General features: G+C 39.8%; 1 protein-coding gene across 4 annotated transcripts in view; it reads left to right on the top strand.

Annotated features, from left to right (window-relative positions):
- Positions 1-19,157, top strand: part of FCHSD2 (FCH and double SH3 domains 2) — a 245,109-nt gene that overhangs the window by 176,598 nt on the left and 49,354 nt on the right. For 3 of the 4 annotated variants that reach the window (XM_040964120.1, XM_040964121.1, XM_040964119.1), the window contains exons 9-10: positions 2,895-3,017; positions 15,758-15,853. In XM_040964120.1, coding sequence (XP_040820054.1) covers positions 2,895-3,017; positions 15,758-15,853 — 219 coding nt within the window. Of the gene's footprint in view, positions 1-2,894; positions 3,018-15,757; positions 15,854-17,934; positions 18,007-19,157 lie in introns of all 4 variants that reach the window. The other variant, XM_040964118.1, reaches the window with a different exon arrangement.

Raw genomic sequence — 19,157 nt, 5'->3', positions numbered from 1 at the left:
AGTGGTAGTGGTTTTAGTACATTGTAAATGTACTAAAAGTCACTTAACTGTACATTTTATAATTATTGAAAGTAAGACTTAATACACTGAATGAATTCTAAAATTTTTAAGGAAACCTTCATTGATTGGCATAATTCTACTGTATTATTATTATTATTATTACTATAGATTTATTTTACTGTAGTTGTTGATAGTATGTATCTATTATTACATAATTTAATAAAGACTTAAAATTCTTTTTTTCATTGCATTTGAAAGGCCAAGAGACAAAAAAGGTCTTTGATCTTTTGATGCGTTCTTCAAATACCTGTAACAGTTTGGACTAGGCCAGGCTGAATTCTAGAGTCTGAGTCAGGCTGAATCCATCTGAGTCTCCCATGTGGATGGGAAGAACTCCAGCATTTGCTTCCCAAGGTAAACATTAGCAGGAGCTAGAATTAGAAGCAGAACCTGGGTTTAAAGTGGAGGATGGAAGCATGCCAAGGTCACGTTTCAGTCTCTGCCCCAAATGCCCACCCATATTCTATTGTAGTTTTCATTTGCCTAAAATGATTGATACATAGTCTTCATATGTACATCTTTCACATTTTTTATTTTGGTGACTATATGTACTGTACTGGCTATATACATCTTAGCTTAATAATTCCTTAGGTGTTCTGTAGTGGGATGCTTGGCCCAGTGGTTAAAACACCTGTGGCTGGGCCCGGCGGCATGGCCTAGTGGCTAAAGTCCTTGCCTTGAACACGCCAGGATCTCATATGGGCCCTGGTTCTAATCCCGGCAGCCCCACTTCCCATCCAGCTCCCTGCTTGTGGCCTGGAAAAGTAGTGGAGGAAGGCCCAAAGCCTTGGGACCCTGCACCCGCGTGGGAGACCTGGAGGAAGTTCCTGGTTCCTGGCTTCAGATTAGCGCAGCACCGGACGTTGCATTCAGTTGGGGAGTGAATCATCAGACAGAAGATCTTCCTCTCTGTCTCTCCTCCTCTCTATATATCTGACTTTGCAATAAAAATAAATAAATCTTTAAAAAAATTTTTTAAAAACACCTGTGACCAGATGTTGTAGCAGGTTAAGCCAAAACCTTTAACACTGAGCATCCTTTCAAGTCCTAAGTGGCTTGCCTCCAGTGCTAACTTATTGGGGAAAGCAGTGGAAGATGGCCCAAGTACTAGAGCCATGTCTTCCAAGTGAGAAGTCAAAAGCTCTAGGCTCCTGATTTTAGCTTAACCCAGTCCTGGTTGTTGCAGGCAATTGTGGATTTGAACCAGCAGATGGAAGATATCTCTCCATATGCCTTTCAAATAAAAAGAAACTTTAAAAAAAAAAAAAAAAAAGATGCTATGCCCTGCATCAGTGTGCCTGAGTTTGTAATTCTAGTTATGTCTCTTGATTATGGTTTCCTGCTAGTATGTACCCAGGGAGGCAGTCACGATGGCTCAAGTAGTTGGATCATTATTATCCAGGTAGGAAACCTGTATTGAGATCGCAGTCCCAGCTCAGGCCTTGGTCCAGCCTAGTTGTTGTACGCATTTAAGTAAGCAGATGGGAGCCAGCTTATTTCTCTTCTACCCACCCAACCCATCTTTCTACACATTTCTAACAATAAAAGTGACTATGATGATGATAAAGACAAAAGAAAATTTAGGAAAAAACTTTTAGTGATTTTTCTCTTTTTTTCCCCCGTTTTTAAAGACTCCTAACAAATAGAAATAGTACCTTTCATAGGTACTACATGGATATTTCTTCCCCAGAACAAGATTTCTAAGTCATTTTTCTATATTTAGTATTAATATCTAACTTTTAGAATTTTTTTTTACTTGAAAGAGTTACAGAGAGGGGGGGGAATGTAGTGAGGGAGAGGGAAAAAAGAGAGGTGGGTCATAGATTATTCTATATTTTGTTGCTAGTACCTAGCTGATTTGAAATGGATAGGGCTGCTTAATATTTGAGGTTTTAATTTTTGTTTATTCTAAAAAGGAAATAGTTAAAAGAGTGATAGGAGAAGAGAGAGACAAAAAGAGATGGAGTAGGGAGAGAAATTCTTCTAGTTCATTTCCCAAATGATTGCAATGGCTGGGACTGGGGCAGGCTGAAGATAGAAGCTGGGAACTGAGTCTGAGTCTCACATGCTCCTTAATAAGTATATTGTAATGTACAATGTTACCAATAATGGATGAGGAAAAATGGGTATTAATGGTTGGGTATCTAATCTGTTCCCAACCTAGCTGACTTCACACAGAGTATTTCATTTGATTCCTATGCCTTCTCTATTAGGAATTGGTTGCAGAAGATAATAAGCAATTGAACAAAGATCAGAACCCATACATTTTATTTCCAAATTGTGTTTCATTTTCTTACAGCTTTAGCAGAAATGAGTTTTATCTTTTTTGGTTTCTGTCTAATTAGAAAGGCTCAGCATTTTTCTAAGTGATAATTATTTGTATTTATTCTTCTGTAGCAATCTGTATCTTTTGTCCACTTATTACTAATGACTGATTTTTACAGATTTATTTATTTTTAATGGAAAGGCGTGTTTACTAATTGAAGGAGAGACAGAAAGATCTTTCTTCCTCTAGTTCATTCCCCAAGTGACCACTACAGGCCAGAGCTGAACCTATCCAAAGCAAGGAGCCAAGAGCTTCTTCAAGATCTCCCTTGCAGGTACAAGGGCCCAAGGCAACGCACAATCCTCTACCACTTTCCCTGGCCCAAACAGGGAGCTGGAAGGGAGGTAGAGTAGCCAAACCAGCACCCATGTGGGATGCTGGCACTGGCAGATCGAGGATTAGTTGAATCATCGTGCCAACCCCTTTGATTCTAAACTGCACATGCAGTTTTTGTAATAGGAGCCAAGTTTTATCATATTTTTTGCTTTTGTTTGCTTTTTTATTATAGGCTCTTGATGGAAATGTGTATGACCACCTCAAGGATTATTTAATAGCCTTCAGCCGGACGGAGCTGGAAACATGTCAAGCTGTGCAGAATACATTCCAGTTTTTATTAGAAAACTCCAATAAGGTATGTTACATACAGTGTGTGGTGCTTAAATAACTGAAGTTATTTGTTTTAGAACTCAAGTTGTTTTGCATAAAAAGTGGGGGTCCTAATGATAGTAGCTGAATACTATAAGAACAGGTCTCTCAGAATCTTCCATCTCCTAGAATATGTGAGGATGACGTGAAGTATAACCTATCAAGAACATAACAGGTAACTCCTAGACAACAGATTCGAATCAGCATTAGATATTCGTAAAACTACAAAGACATATGGGGGAATCAAGAAGCAATCCTAACAATCTCTTAACAGTAGGTCATATGCACAGAGCAGGGGGGCACCCCAAAGTGGAGCAGGTGGACAGGAGGAGGCTTGTATCCCAACCCTGGAGACTCCCAGATCCCCACCAAGGACTATCAGTACAGGCACCAAGGACTACATCCCAACTGTCAAGGAGACCACGGGGAATTGGAGTACCTTTGGAGGCCTAGAACTCTGAGGGCATCCACCTCCGTTTGGATCTACCACATGGGATGGAAGAAGCCCAAATCCTTCCTTGCAGGATCCAAGGCCATCGGAACAACAGCCAGGAGCCCTAAACGGTCCGCAGAAACAGAACATTACACTCCCTTCGGGACTAGGGAGAGGAGCTTTCTCTGGTTCATACTTAGTTTCAACTTTGGATCCCCTTCCTCTCTTGCAATGACCATCAGGGTCACTCCGGAGCTCCCCCCCAAACAAACAAACAAAATTAGAATAGACAGAGATCAACGGAAATACTTAGAACCAGACAGGAAACGGGCAGTGTGGATTCGCATATACTTTACTAGGTAGCACACAAAGATTAGTTACTACTCACTAAGGTATTGAAGATTTCTCTACACACCCCTCCTAAAACTGTTCTACACCTAAACTGTTGACATATGCCTTGTTAGAGTTATAAGCCAGTTTAGACTATCCTAAAAACTGCCAAGTTCAGCAGAATTATGCTTCAACACTATAAACTGCTAAATACTAAAATGAAAATAGACACAAGACTGCTGAATAGTACCCTATAGCCATTTAAAGGTGTATAGAAGCTGGTTCTGTATAAACTAGAATCGAAATGTCAATGAAGTAGTCACAGGATGTGGTTAAGAACTTGCATTTTTTAACATACTGGTTACTCAATACCATGTCAATTGATTCCATAATGTTGTAAACAGTTGTTGATGTGATGTTATGTTGTGGCTTTTAATTGATCGGTATGATATTCTTCCAGCTCTACCTTCAGACCAGAGATGGTCTCCCAAAGAAACCGTTGAATTTACCTGGACAGTTAGATGCTGGACTCTTTGCTTGGTATATGCTTGCAATGAAAGAATCTCAACTGAATTTGATCTGTAATACTGCAACAAGGGGGGGAGGAATCCACCATGGGGGGAGGGTAATGGGAGGGGTTGAGGGAATCCCAGAGCCTATGACACTGTGTCACATAATGCAATGTAATTAATTTTTTTAAAAAAAAAGGAACAGGTCTCTCAGAAACAGCTTTCCTTCTCACAATATGGAAAAATTATGTTCTCCTCTCCATATCAATGTTTGATGAAATTTGTGCTGTCACCAAGGATATAAAGGGAGGTGATAATGCAGGCTGGTGCAGAGCATCAACCCATGGCCACACACATTGTGCTTGAGAACAATTTAAAGAGATAATCTTTCATTCAGGTATATTTTATTTTTTAATCTTTTTTATTTACAATTATTATTATCATTTTATGATACAGTTTCATAGGCTCCAAAAATTTCCCTTATCCCCTCCCCACCCCCCCACCCAGTTTCTCTATATCATTGCTAAAGTATAGTTCTTCATACACAGTCATATGCCCATCATTGTGGGCATGGACAATAGCAGAGAGTCCAGCATCCTATTGTCAAGATATAGTAAACAGCTTCATTGTAAGTCCATCTTTGTCTGGAGATAGAGATGCATACTACCTTGTATCCTCACATCTGGATATGTTAGTCTCCATTTCACAGTTACTGTACATCCCCTTAAATGAAAAGTCACAGTACAAAAATCAACAACAGGAAGAAAAATGGAAATTTACAAAGCCATGAAGTTAAATAACATGCTACTAGATATGACAGTATCCATTTTGAATGTAACCAGTCATATGGGCCTGTTAGCTCATGTGCAAAGAACAATCAAGGAATACAAAAGGCAAAGTATCATTTTATAACTGATGTAAAAAATTTTTAAATTTATAGCTTATTTTAAAAATATAAATGCCAGCTTTGTGGCTCGGTGGTTTAAATCTTCTACCTATGTTGCTGATATCTCATATGGGCACCAGTTAAAGTCCTGGCTGCTCCATTTTGATTGTAGTTTTCCACTAATGTGCCTGAGAAAGCAGTGGATGATAACTCAAGTTGGGCTTCTGTCCTCCATGTGGGATACCCAGTTGGAGTCTGGCTGCTGGCATCTGCCTGTCCAGCACTGCCTGATATAGCCAATTAGCAGGTGGAAAGATCTCCCTCTCTTTCTCTCTACTCACTCTCTGTTTCACAAGTAAACGAATCTTTCTTTTTTAATTAATTTTTCATTTTAGATGTTGTTAACATATTTGATCAGAATGGGATGATCAAAGGTTAGGGAAAAGTGGGTGTGATCATTGTTTCCAAATTTTTTTGTTTCTCCTTCTTGTTTGAGTGGGGTGGGGAAGAGGGATAAGGGGAGAAACCATACCTAGCCTTCCAGCTGCTGCAGAACTGAGGGATGGGGAATGGCCACTGGATATCAAGCCAGGATCTCAGTGTGGTGCATATTCTGACAGTTCTGCCCAGGTGGTTTCATTAGTTCTGAAATGTTTTCGATCTCACTAACCCAAGGATGAGGGAACACCTTTTCATTGTCCGCTGGCTGACATAGTCGACCTCAAGAGTCTCCATTTGCCCAGATATTCACTGTCGTTTGGCAAGGGTAGTTGTCCAGTTTGTTCTGTCCTCCTTCCTCTGGGATGGTACAGATATCCCTGCAGAGCTCGATGCGCTGCCATATCCTCCATATGGATCTGGGCCAGCTGTCCACTACTCCATCCTTTCCACTGAGGAGGATCAGTTCTCACAGGAAGGCTGAGGACCCTAACCAGGTGACCCTGGCCCTGCTGGACCCACCACCTCCGAGGCTCATGGACCAGGCACCCACCACTCAGGTGGGCTAAGGACCTGAGCCAAGTGACAGAGCCCTGCCAGACTCCCCACTCCCAGTGCTCACAGACCCAGTACTCACCACTTAGGCAGGCCAAGGACCAAGGCCAGGCAGCCTGAGCCCTGCCAGAACTCCTGCCCCTGGAGCACAAAGACCTGGCACCCACCACGCAGGTTGGTCAAGGACCTGGGCCAAGTGACTCAGGCCTTGCTGGAACCTCAATCCCTGAGGCTCACAATCCCAGTGCCTACCACAAAGGTTGAACAAGACCCCAGACCCTCCGCCCCATGGTTCATGGACCCAGTACCCACTGCTTGGCAGGCCAAGGACCCGAGACAAGCAGTGCAGGCCCTACCAGACCCCCTTACCCCGACAAATCTTTCTTAAAAGTGATGAATACTGGGCCCGGTGCAGTAGCCTAGTGGCTAAAGCCCTCGCCTTGCACACACCAGGATCTCATGAGCACCAGTTCCAATCCTGGTGGCCCCACTTCCCATCCAGCTCCCTGCTTGTGGCCTGGGAAAGTAGTGGAGGACGGCCCAAAGCCTTGGAACCCTGCACCCATGTGGAAGACCCAAAAGAGGTCCTGGTTCCTGGCTTTGGATCGACTCAGCTCCAGCCGTTGCAGCCGCTTGGGGAGTGAATCAACAGATGGAAGATCTTCCTCTCTGTCTCTCCTCTCTGTATATCTGACTCTCCAATAAAAATATCTAAAAACCGTGACTACTATTGTATCTTGGTTTTCAAGAAATTTTGCGTTACTTCCTATAAGCTGTCAGTCTTTCATTTAAAGTGTTAACATTCATTAACTTTGCATGTTAATTGTGTACAGAGAATCAATATAATTTATTTTCTTCTAGATGATCAATTTTTCCCAGTAATCAAGTTGTCCATTAGAAAAATTGTTACTTTGATTACTTTTACTTTCCTTCTGATAAATTAAGTATATATGTAATGTTTCCTGACTAAAGTTTGCAGTTATAAAAAGATATGCATTTTATAACTGATACTTTTGAAACATCCTGTTCACTTCTGTTTTTTGGAAGTTAGGGGGAACTAGCTTGCATTTTTAACCATTATTTATAATGGGATCACTGTCATCTTTACAACAGTGCCCAAATATATGAATGAAAGGAGGCAAACCACGCTTCATCTCGGACATCTCCTTTATGTGTATATTTTTATTTTCAGCATATCAGAGTTCCCAAATGTATTTTTAGACAAGTATTAAATATGCCTAGTTGACTTGTAAATATAAGGCCTGGTACCTTGAAGTCTTCCTTCGTATCTGTTTTTCCTGTTTTATGCTTTAGGGTCCAATAAAAGATATAAAAACATTGATGTGCACAAGGAAGGGCAAATGTTAGATGGATAAATTAGTGTTAATTGTGAAAGAAAATTAGTGTTAATTGCAGAGTGTAGGTGGTGGACATATAAGTTTTGACTACACAATTCTAATTTGTGTGTGTATGTGTGTAAAGTGTTTCAGAAGAGATTGTTGAAAAACCGAACATTATAAGCATTGTGTCTTTGTTTCTTTTAGAGTGATAGATTTTTTACTTTAGAAAAAACTTTGTTTATTGCTATTTTCATTTTTTTAATAACTTACATTTTTCCAAGAATACATTGTTATTGGTTTATACATGGTTGTCTCCTCTTTTATTTCTAGAATTATTTATGCTTTCTTACTTTAATGAGATATACCAGTCTGTTTTACTATTAATTTTTGCCAAGAACCAGTTTCTGTCTATTCAGCGATGTTGCTGTTTCCTTAAGTTTTATCTTTCCATTTATGTCTTGCCACTTTTCTTATAGTTCTTTTTAGAATTTAAGTGCATTTTGTTATATGTAAAGCTTCCTTGTTATTTCTATAATTCCCCCTCACTAGCCCATTAATTATTTAAAAGTACATTTTACAGGGTTTTTTTTTTTAAGATTTATTTGTCATTTGGAAGTCAACAATTAGAGAGAGAGCTTCTATCTACTGGTTGACTCCCCAGAGACTGTTCTAAAGCCAAGAACCAGAAGCTTCTTCCAGGTCTCCTACATGTGTGCAGGAGTCCAAAGACTTGTGCCAGTCTCTGCTACTTTCCCAGGCCGTCAATAGGAAGCTGGATAGGAAAATGAACCAGTTGAGACTTGAACTGGCACCCATATGAAATACTAATGCCACAAGTGGAGACTTAGCTTGCTAGGCTACTGTGCCAACCTATCATGTAGCATTTGTTTGATCAGGTTACCAAAAGCAGAATCATAAAATTTTGATATTATGGGGTACATTGGCTCATTAAAGAGAAAAAGGTTTTCCCTTTGATACAAAGAAAACATTTAACTTTGATAAAATGAGACTTTTAGTTAATTATGCCAGGTCAAAAAAACTTCAGTCAAAACAATAATAAAAAAATCGCAAATATGAGTAACTGATTAATAAGTTCAAATATTTAGAGTTTTTAATCAAAATAATACTGCTGAGCTATTTAACAGACAAGGTAGAAAAGCACAGACTAATCCTGTGTCCCTGTTTGTATACCATGCATCACTTTTATTATTTAATTTTAGACCATTATTTATCTTTTCATATAAACATCCACCACTTTTTGGCCTTTTGGCTTACATAAGGTGTCATATAAAAATCCATTTTTCCCACATGTCTAAAATGTAACCTGGCCTAAAGAATACTGTGAGATGATTCATAGCATGGCTCTGTACATATAAGGTGTTCTTTGTCTTTTACACTGAATAAAACAGCTGGTCCTAGGAGCTTTCAAGACTTCAATTATTGATGAGTCTTGCTTTTCTCCTTAATATTTTATGAAATGCTTGTATATGTAACTGAAGCAGATGCTGTCATAGATATTTTCTCTAGCTTAGTAACTCCTAAGGGAACCCCATTGGTCTTTATAGTTTATTTACATGTGCTTGCTTTCTGTATGCATGAAGAAACTTCCAACAATTAGATTAGTAAAGTAGTTCTTTTAGCAGTTAAGAAAAATAACACTGCCATCCAACATTTCCTTGGAAACTTATTATTAAGACTAACCAAATATTTAACAAAGCAAAGAAGAGGAGAACTCTATGGTACTTTCAATAAACATAGAAAAAGCATTTGACAAATTCAGATATCTTTTTGAATAGAAAGAGGAATCAGGGAAACATTTGGATCAAGGTTGCAACCCAACTTGACATCGCATGCCATTATCAGAATACTAGAGTTTGACTCTCATTCCCACTAACTTCCAGTTCCAGCTTCCTGTTAGCAGGCACCTTTCAAGGCAGTAGATCAAAGTTCAAGTACTTGATTCCCTACCACCCATGTGAGAGACTTGTCTTGTGTTCCAACAGATTGGTCTGACCTCAGCTGTAGTATTTGGGGAGGGAACCAGTGAATGGAAGGGAAGATCTCCTCTCTGTCTGTCTCTCTGGTTTTCAAATAAATAAATAAATAAATAAATAAATAAATAAATAAATAAATAAAGCCTTTAAAAAAATAATTCAGCAAAGGAATAAAAGGGAACCCAGATAACATGACAGCATTTGTGCACAACTGCCAGCTAGGGCCCAGCATGGTAGCCTAGTGTCTATAGTCCTTGCCTTGCATGCACCGGTATCCCATTTGGGCACCAGTTCTAATCCCAGCAGCCCTGCTTCCCGCTGTGGCCTGGGAAGACAGTCAAGGACAGCTCAAAGCCTAGGGATCCTGTACCCATGTGGGAATCCCAGAAGAGGCTCCTGGCTTTGGATTGGCTTAGCTCTGGCCATTGTGGCCACTTGGGGAGTGAGTCAGTACATGAAAGATCTTCCTCTCTGTATATCCGATTTTCCAATTTAAAAAAATCACCAGGTAATATTATACTAAAGATGGAAGACTGAAAGGTTCCCTCTGCCTCCACTCACCTAAGATTAGGAATAAGATGCAAATGCCCACTTTGACCATTACTGCTCCTATCATACTAAAGTGTTAGCTAGAGCAATTAAATAAGAAAAAAGAGATAAAAGGCATCCCATTTGAAGAAAGAAAGAGTAAAATTTCCTTCCATGTGCTAACATGATTATATACATAAGAGACCTGCAACAAAATACTGCACAAAGCTGTAAAACAAAGGTATATCATCAAGACACAAAAATAATTTTTGCCTCTGAACTTCAAAGATGATCCAAAAAAATTAAGAAACATTTTCAACACCCAAGAAGTTAGACTTAGACACTGGGAACTGGCTCAGCCTGGCCTTCTGGGCTGGCATTCCATCTGGACACCAATTCAAGTCCCAGCTACTCCATTTCCAATCCAGTTCCCTATTATTGCACCTGGGAAAGCAGCGCTTGGACCCTAGTGCTTACATGGGAGATCCAGAAGAAGTTCCTGGCTTCAGACCAGCCCAGCTGTCACTGTTGCTTCTATTTGGATCTCATATGGACACCAGTTCATGTCCCAGCTTCTCCACTTCCCATCTAGCTCCCTTCTTATGGCCTGAGAAAGCAGTAGAGGAAGGCCCAAAGCCTTGGAATGCTGCACCCATGAGGGAGACCTGGAAAAGGCTCCTGGTTCCTGGTTCATGCCCCTGGGTTCAAATCACCTCAGCTCTGGCCATTATAGCCATCTCGGAGTGAACGAGTGGATGGAAGATCTTTCACTCTGTTTCTCCTTCTTTCTGTATCTAATCTTCCATTCCAACAAAAATAAATAAATAATTTTAAGTGCAAACAAAAAAGCAGAAATAATTAAATGGAAAGCTTTTGTGAATTTAAGGACATCTTCCAGAATATATTTTTTAAAAAAGGATGAGAGAAAGATGTGCACATTATTTTTATATTGGATTATCAAGTTAAAGAGTATTTTTCTAATATATTGCAGATATTCACTATCAGACAAATGGTACACACTGAAAATTTTGGTCTGTGGCATTTGGAATTAAAGTTGCAGTCCTTGCTTCTGGGTAGATTGCTAGTTTTGTAGCAGAGTCCATGGCTTTTTTTTTTTTTAAGACTTACTTATTTATTTGAAAGATTTACAGGAAGAGAGGGACAGACAGATCTTCCATCTGCTGGTTCACTACCTTGTTGGCCACAATTGCCAAGAATGAACCAAACTGAAGCCAGGAGCCAGAAACTTTCTCCAGGTCTCCCACTTTAATGGCAAGAGGGTGAAACACTTGGAGCATCTTCTGCTTCTTTTCCCAGGCCATTAGAAGTTAACTAGATAATGGACCCAGTGCAATAGTGTAGGAGTTAAAGTTCTCACCTTGAATGTGCCAGGATCCCATATGGGTGCCAGTTCTAATCCCGGCAGCCATGCTTCCCTTCCAGCTCCCTGCTTGTGGCCTGGGAAAACAGTCAAGGACAGCCCAAAGCCTTGGGACCCTGCACCCGCATGGGAGACCTGGAAGAAGTTTCTGGCTCCTGGCTTCAAATTGGCTCAGCTCCAGCCGTTTCGGGTGCTTGGGAAGTGAATCAACGGACAGAAGATCTTCCTCTCTCCTCCTCTCTGTCTATCTGATTTTGCAATAAAAATAAATAAATCTTTTCTTAAAAAGTTAACTAAATCAGAAGTGAAGCAATCAGAACACAAACTGGTGCCCATATGAGATGCCAGTGTTGGCAATGGCAGCTTTACTCACTTTGCCACAACATAGCCCCTAGAGTCCCTGCTTTTAACTAGATTTAAACATAAGAATGACTATTTGGCTAAGGTATACGTAGATGAAATGTTTGATTTCATGAGTCATGTGCTACCGAAGTTCTTCCCCACAATGCAGGGTCTGATGGAGATGTACTTCTTGTCAAATTCTTCCTTCATACAGGCTATAATGTCCCTGTTGTATTTCTCCCGTGCATGAGTAGCACACACCATCAAATCCTGTTGCGTCTCCTCTGACTTGTTTGCACTCTTTATCATTGCCTTGTGGCTTTGTGGTTACCAGGCAGCAAGTGAGATGTTGGCACAGCTGAGGCCCAGCACAAGATAGCATCACTATGAAGCCATGGGCATCTCTCTTGTGTTATCTTTTATGAGGGCATTTATCAGAGCTGACATTGTAATACAATGGGTTAAGCTGCTGCTTGTGACACCAGCATCCTATATCAAAATGCTTCTTTGAGCCCCAGCTATTCCACTGCTGATCCAGCTCCCTGCCAAAGGAAAGGGCCCAGCACAATAGTGTAGTGGTTAAAGTCCTAACCTTGCATGTGCCGGGATCCCATATGGATGCCAGTTTTAATCCCAGCAGCCCTGCTTCCCATCCAGCTCCCCGCTTGTGGCCTGGGAAAGCAGTCGAGGATGGCCCAAAGCCTTGGGACCCTACACCCACGTGGGAATCCCAGAAGAGGTCCTGGCTCATGGCTCCTGGCTCTCTGGATCGGCGAGTACCAGCCATTGCAGTCACTTGGGGAATGAATCATTGGATGGAAGATCTTCCTTTCTGTTTCTCATCCTCTCTGTATATATGCCTTTCCAATAAAAAATTAAATAAAAATCTTAAAAAAAAAAAAAAAAAAGAAAAAAGAAAAGCAGGAAAGATGGCCCCAATATTTGGGCCAGCCACCACCACCCATATGGAGACCTACATGGAGTTCGAGACTCCTGCCTTTGGCCTGGCCCAGTCCCATTACTTGTTGATACAGGATCTCTGTCTTTGTATCTCCCTCCTCTTTTTTGCTTTGCCTTCCAAGTATTTTAAAACATATGTGTATGTATGTATGTGTTTGTTTATCATTGGATTTGATTTCTAGGTAATCTAGTATAATCATCTCAGAACACCTTAACTGCATTTGCAAAAAACCCTTTCCAAATATAACTAACACAGTTTTCAGAGTATAAGAAATGAAAGTATCATTTAGGGGACTATCATTCAGCTGACTGTGGCTTTTAATAAAGCAGGCAAGTAAGACACCAGCCTTTTCCACTGAAATACCACCTTGGAAAAACCAACAATAACCAGACAACAAAACATGAGCCCAGTTAAGCTCTAGATCCAAACACCAGTTTCAGGAAATAGAACACCATATGTAGTCAACAAAACTCAGGCTGTAGGAAACTATGAAACAAAACCCCAGTTTCTTCAGCAGTTCATCTGGGAGGGGAGATGAGTGGTAAAGGAAGCAGCCTGTAGTCCTCGTGTAGGACAAGAACCTGAACAGATCCAGTTACACTGTGGGGATTTTATTTGGTTCTTTACTTTAAAAACACTTCACACTTTAAAATTTAAAAAATAATAATAAAAAAGAACCAAGGAAAGGTGAGCACTTTCTGATTCTTGTATAAGTATCTACTATAAAATTTCACGTAGATGTATTAACAGAGTGCTCTGAGGCCAATATTGTGGCATAGCGGTTTAAGCCACTTTCTGCTAACCCATTTGGGAAAGCAGTGAAAATTGCCCCAAGTGGTTGGGCCTCTACCACTCATGTGGGAGACCAGATGGAGTTCCAGACACATTGCTTCCACCTGGCACCACACTGGCTGTTTTGGCCGTTTGGGGAGTGAACCAGCTTAAGGAAGATCTCTGTTTCTGTCTCTTTCTCCTTCTTTGTAATTTTTTAAGTTACTTTAAAAAAAAAAAAAAAAGCGGGCCCGGCGCGGTGGCGCAAGTGGTTAAAGGTCCTCGCCTTGCACGCCCGGGATCCCATATGGGCGCCGGTTCTAATCCCGGCAGCCCTGCTTCCCTTCCAGCTCCCTTCCTGTGGCCCGGGAAAGCAGTCGAGGACGGCCCAAAGCTTTGGGAACCTGCACCCGTGTGGGAGACCCAAAAGAGGCTCCTGGCTTCGGATCAGCATAGCATCGACCCATTGCGCTCACTTGGGGAGTGAATTATCGGACGGAAGATCTTCCTCTCTGTCTCTCCTCTCTGTATATCCGCCTTTCCAATTAAAAAAATAATAAAAATAAATCTTTAAAAAAAAATCTCGGTGATTTTAGATATCACTCTAAAATATTTCCAGATGAAATGATACATCAGGGACTTGCTTTAGTGTAATGAGGGTGGATGAGATAATGTGGGTTTATAGATGAAATAGTGTTAGCTATAAGGGTGTGTTTAGGGGGACTGGGTTATGAGTTTATGAGAATATGTATTTTTCTGTCTATACTTTTACATTGGTTTGAAGTTTTCTGTAGCAAATATTTAAAGTTTTAAAACGTTGACCACCTTCCCCTCCCCCCACCACCAACTTCTAACCCCCAGAAAAATATAGTGCTTGAGGAGCGTTCTGGCAACTAGAAGGTTGATCTGCTTACCTTTTCTGCCCGGTGGATGCGTGAACTTCTGAGAGCTGTGTCACAGGTCTCACAGATATTCTAGCTTAAATTGGAATCTGAAAGAAGAATGAAATACATTTCCCTTTGGCAATATGATTATAGCCAACCTTCCTTGACCAAATTCCCCTAACCACTCCTCACCCTATCTGACCCCTTCAGTCTGGGTTAAACATCATACTCTTTTGCTTTCCTGAAACCATCTACATACTTCCTTGGTATCTTTTTAATTAGTTTAGTTTAATTCTCCCAGTTTCTGAATTACAAATTCCTGAAGGTGTTAGCTTCATTGGTTCATTTTATTCATCTGTATATTCTCCCCTCACTCCTGCATTTAACATTTGACCTGTTAAACACTCTTAATAACTGATTGAGAGGGGAAGCAACAGAGAACTGGTAAATTTCACAGATAAGCAAAATGCAAGGACCTGCTTTCTGCGTCTCCTCTAGTCCTTGAGTACCGTTTGAATAGGCTCCAAATCTACTTTGAGCTTTGTTTCTGCTATCCATCCCCTGGCCAAGGTGCTGATGAGCTATGATATACTGCAAGTGAAAGAGAAGTAAAGGGTAAGCACTATAACCAAATAGAAAGTAGGTTCCCTCAATCATAGGTTGCTTATTTTCACCCTTTCCCAAGGTATAGGAAGTAGTGAATTCTTTCCGCGTGGCTATCTTTTTATGTTGTTTGTTTTGCCAGTTTCTGAATATAAAATTTTCTCTGCCTGCCAGTGCATAGTACCTTTTGAGAGGCTATTGTTTTGCTCACTATAGCTGAATATATGAATTCCTTTTTAGTCTGTCATGTTGGTATGTCTTAAGATAGCAATTAGAATACAGCATCCTCAGAAAGGTAGCAGGTATTCTGAACAACTATTTTGTGCTATGAAGATTATCTGGCAACTTCCTAGTGAAGATAGTCTCCATAAAAGAGCCTTTAAAGGACCCTTAAAACTTTAGAGCTGGGAGACATGCAGAGACTAGTGTGGTTTACTCACATATACTGCTGTTACCAAGAATAGGTCTTTATGTGATAGCTATCTTTTTGTTGTCTTAAAATACTTGTATCATGTGTTGTCTAGTCCCTACCAGGCTAGTTTCTAAACTGATACTTTCCAAATTTAGATGTCTGAGAAAATGAGACACATTAGTAACATTATCTAAAATGAAAAATAAGATATGTAATGTTATGATTTCTTTCTGACCATATTGTTGAATGATTTCTAATTTTGATAGAAACCAATAGAAAATGTCTTAAATTTTAGACTGTAATTACTAGACATTTTAACCTTACTTAAAACTTACAGATGTTTTATCTTCTCTCTGTAGGTGGTACGGGACTATAATCTTCAGCTGTTTTTACAAGAGAATACTGTATTTCACAAGCCACAGCCATTCCAGTTCCAGCCTTGTGACAGTGATACTGTAAGGGAATTCCAGATCCCCATTTCATTATTTTGTTCAGTTGTGTTTGTGCTCAAATAACCACTATCCTTGAAATACACAGAAAAATGAATGTGTCTTATTAATCTAGGACTATGTTTTTTTATACTTCAACAATGTTTTAAATATATTTACAATTTTATAATAAATTTATTTTTGGTCATATTTACATAGTTAAGGATGCATGCCCACATGGACCACTGATTCAGGAAGGGAGGGTAGAGGAATGGAGGAAAGTAGGTGGGACAACTGTCTTCAGTCTGCTTTTGCTCACATCTGGAGAAAATGGAGAGAGGGCCACTCCCAGCAGCCCAACCATATCACTGCTCTGAATGGGGGACAGTCCCCCAATATCACAGGGTCCCCATTGTGGAGCATAGTCTGAGGACACTGCTAAAGCGGTTTTCCTGGTTCTGAAATGCTGTTGAGCTTGTTGCTCCAAGGATGAGAAAATCCTTCTAAGATCCATTGGCAGACACATTCAGCCTTAGAGTCAGTTGGCACATACACTTGCTATCAAGCCTTGGCCAGGAAAGCTGTCCAGTTTGTTCTGCACCCCATAGTACCAGATGTCCTCCACAGGCCTCAGTGAACTGGTTGTCATGTCCCCCAAGTTCATGTGGGTGTGCTGCCCACTACATGAGCTTCAGCAACTGAGGAGACCCAGTTCTGCCGTGTACACTCCATGGTCAGACCACAGATCCTATAGTATCCCTCATAGGTGGAATTTTGAGTCCAGTGGTCCAGACTCTGCTGGCGTGGCCACATCTGCCACCCACATATCTTTTTTTTTATGCCACCCACATATCTTTAAGAAAAAAAAAAGGTAACTATGTTGGCACACTGGTATAGTTAGCACATATTTGGCATTAGCCAGACCCAGAATGCCTGCCGGCTGTTAGCTGCTTTTCTCCCAGCAGTTTAACACTTGCCTAGGTACAATCAACTTAGACAGTTGCCTGCAACTGGGGTAATATAGGACTATGTTTAAAAAAAAAGAGCTATGACATTTCTTCTTTCTGTGATGTAGGTAACATGCCAGTACCTTTATATGGTGTAGCTAGCATGCTAATAACTTTTTAACAAATTGACAAAGCAGTGAACATCTTAAAATAACTGAGATGAGAAGAAAAAATACTCATTTGCTATATTCCACTGTAAGTTTTACTTTTATTCCATAAGACTCTTCATGTTATGGCCTTCCAGAGAAACCAGTGTTTAAATTTTAACCAGAATAAAATTAATAAATGGAATAATGAATATGTGCATGGAAATATTTTTGTTGGCTTTACAAAAAGTTGTAGGTCTTTTATAATTTCTTTGAGATTTCGTAAAATGTTAAAGTACTAACATAAACTCAGTTGGCAATTTTGAGAGAGCAGATGTTAATCACATCTTTATGCTTGTGTTTATTTTATGAAAAATGTTTGTCATAATTTAATTTTTAAAGTAACCAGAATACTGATTTGATAACATTAAAAAAAATCAATCTATTTTTTGCAAAATGAGAAAGCAAGTGTTAACATTACGTATTTTCAAAATCAGTGAAAGAGAGAGATGTCAGATTATATTCACAATGTCTTTTGGTGAATTTAGAATCAGAACTAAGGGAGTTTATAATTTCAAAATTTAATGATACCACTTTAATAGAAATACATTTGCCAGAGATACCTGCATTTCTTCCGTTTTAAGCAGCCCTGTTAACAGCTGTACAAAAAAATGTCGGAAACATTTCCCTCTGGATTATAACCCTTGACCTTTACAGTAGTGCCATTTTTTATTAATCAGCTTTTGATTAATGACTCAGTGATGTCCTATAATTTGACTTCTTTGGAATCTGGGAGGAATGAAGTTAAACATTGGAAGAAGCAAGATGTAGACAGATTTTTCAATCTTAACTTAAAATTGTGACTAATTTGAAAATGTCATCTAACTTTTCCAAATCCCAATTGCACCCCTCAATTTTTGTTTCTGCACACTGTGCTTAATATTGTGTCCATGTTTGCCTCAAAATTCTAACCCTATACTATGTTTTCTATCCTTTCGCAATCTTTACTGGGCAGAGTTTAAAAGCTGCCCAGCTGGTGGATATTGAGCTCTCCCCTGTCAGTGCTCTGAGAATGACCATAGCTGAGGTATATTGGGGGTGTGGGTGGAGGGATGAAGGGATGGATCCTGTGGTTTGCATGTTAATGAAGGGTGGGGCCTGGCATTGGGGTGCATATACATATACATACATGTGTGTAAAGAGCCACTGGATGAATCAACTGTGACATTCTATTTTCCCTTATAAAATAGGGATTTATTTTCTAGTTTACACTGGAAATGTTGATCTGTTCATTTTTCATCTTGTTTGAAGCACCTTAGTTTTCTTCAATATGGGTGTCAGAAAGAATGTCAGGACTAATCTTGCCTTTGTAAAAGGGGAAATTGTAGCCTAGAAAGGGAGAGATTTGTCCAGAGTTATAAGGTGAGTTAAGGGCATATTACTATTATGATTGCAATATTAATGTCCTTTCAATTGTGCTGCTGTTTTCTGAAAAGAAATGCAGCATTTGAGGAAAAATCTTTTCATGATGAAAAAAGATAAATACTTAATATTTTATAGGTCATCCCAGACTGTCAATCACTTGAAAAGTCTTTAGAATAATGATTTTAAAATTTTAACTGAAAACTTTTGTAAGATTTATTGTAGTTACTTGAAAGACAGAGTTAGAGAGAGAGAAGTCTTCCATCTACTGGTTCACTTCACATATGGCCACCATGGCCAGGTCTGGGAGAGGCGAAGCCATCAGCTTCATCCAGGTTTCCTACATGGGTACAGGGACCCAAGGACTTGAACCATCTGCTGCTACTTTGCCAGGCACATTAGCAGTGAGTTGGGTGGAAGTGAGGCAGCTGGGATTCAAAACAGCACCTGTATTAGATACTAACATTGCAGGCTACAGCCTAACCCATTAATGCAAAAATCCTTTTGTATGTTATTTTTATTTTGTTGTGAATTAATTATTCTTACTACCAACAAAGAATAAAATGACCAGAAATTATTTTTATTCAGTATAGACTAGTATGCTCATACTGGTTTCTGTGAGAATCCATCCGTTGTTTACCTGGTTTTGTGGGTTCCTCTTGGAGTAGCAAGTAGCAACTCTATTATAAGTGGAAAATACCAGTCATTGCCTTTTAAGATGTATGTTTCTTTAAAGGTCAGAGTTAAAGAAGGAGAAAGAGAGAGAGAGAGAGAGAGATCTTCCATCTGTTGTCTTACTTCCCAGATGGCCACCAT

The sequence above is a fragment of the Ochotona curzoniae genome, unplaced genomic scaffold (genome assembly GCF_017591425.1).
Source record: "Ochotona curzoniae isolate NIBS_2020 unplaced genomic scaffold, NIBS_Ocur_1.0 scaffold_3223, whole genome shotgun sequence".
Taxonomy (NCBI): Eukaryota; Metazoa; Chordata; class Mammalia; order Lagomorpha; family Ochotonidae; genus Ochotona; species Ochotona curzoniae.
Note: the sequence above shows the minus strand (reverse complement) of the source record. Positions and strands in the feature narration are given on the sequence as shown.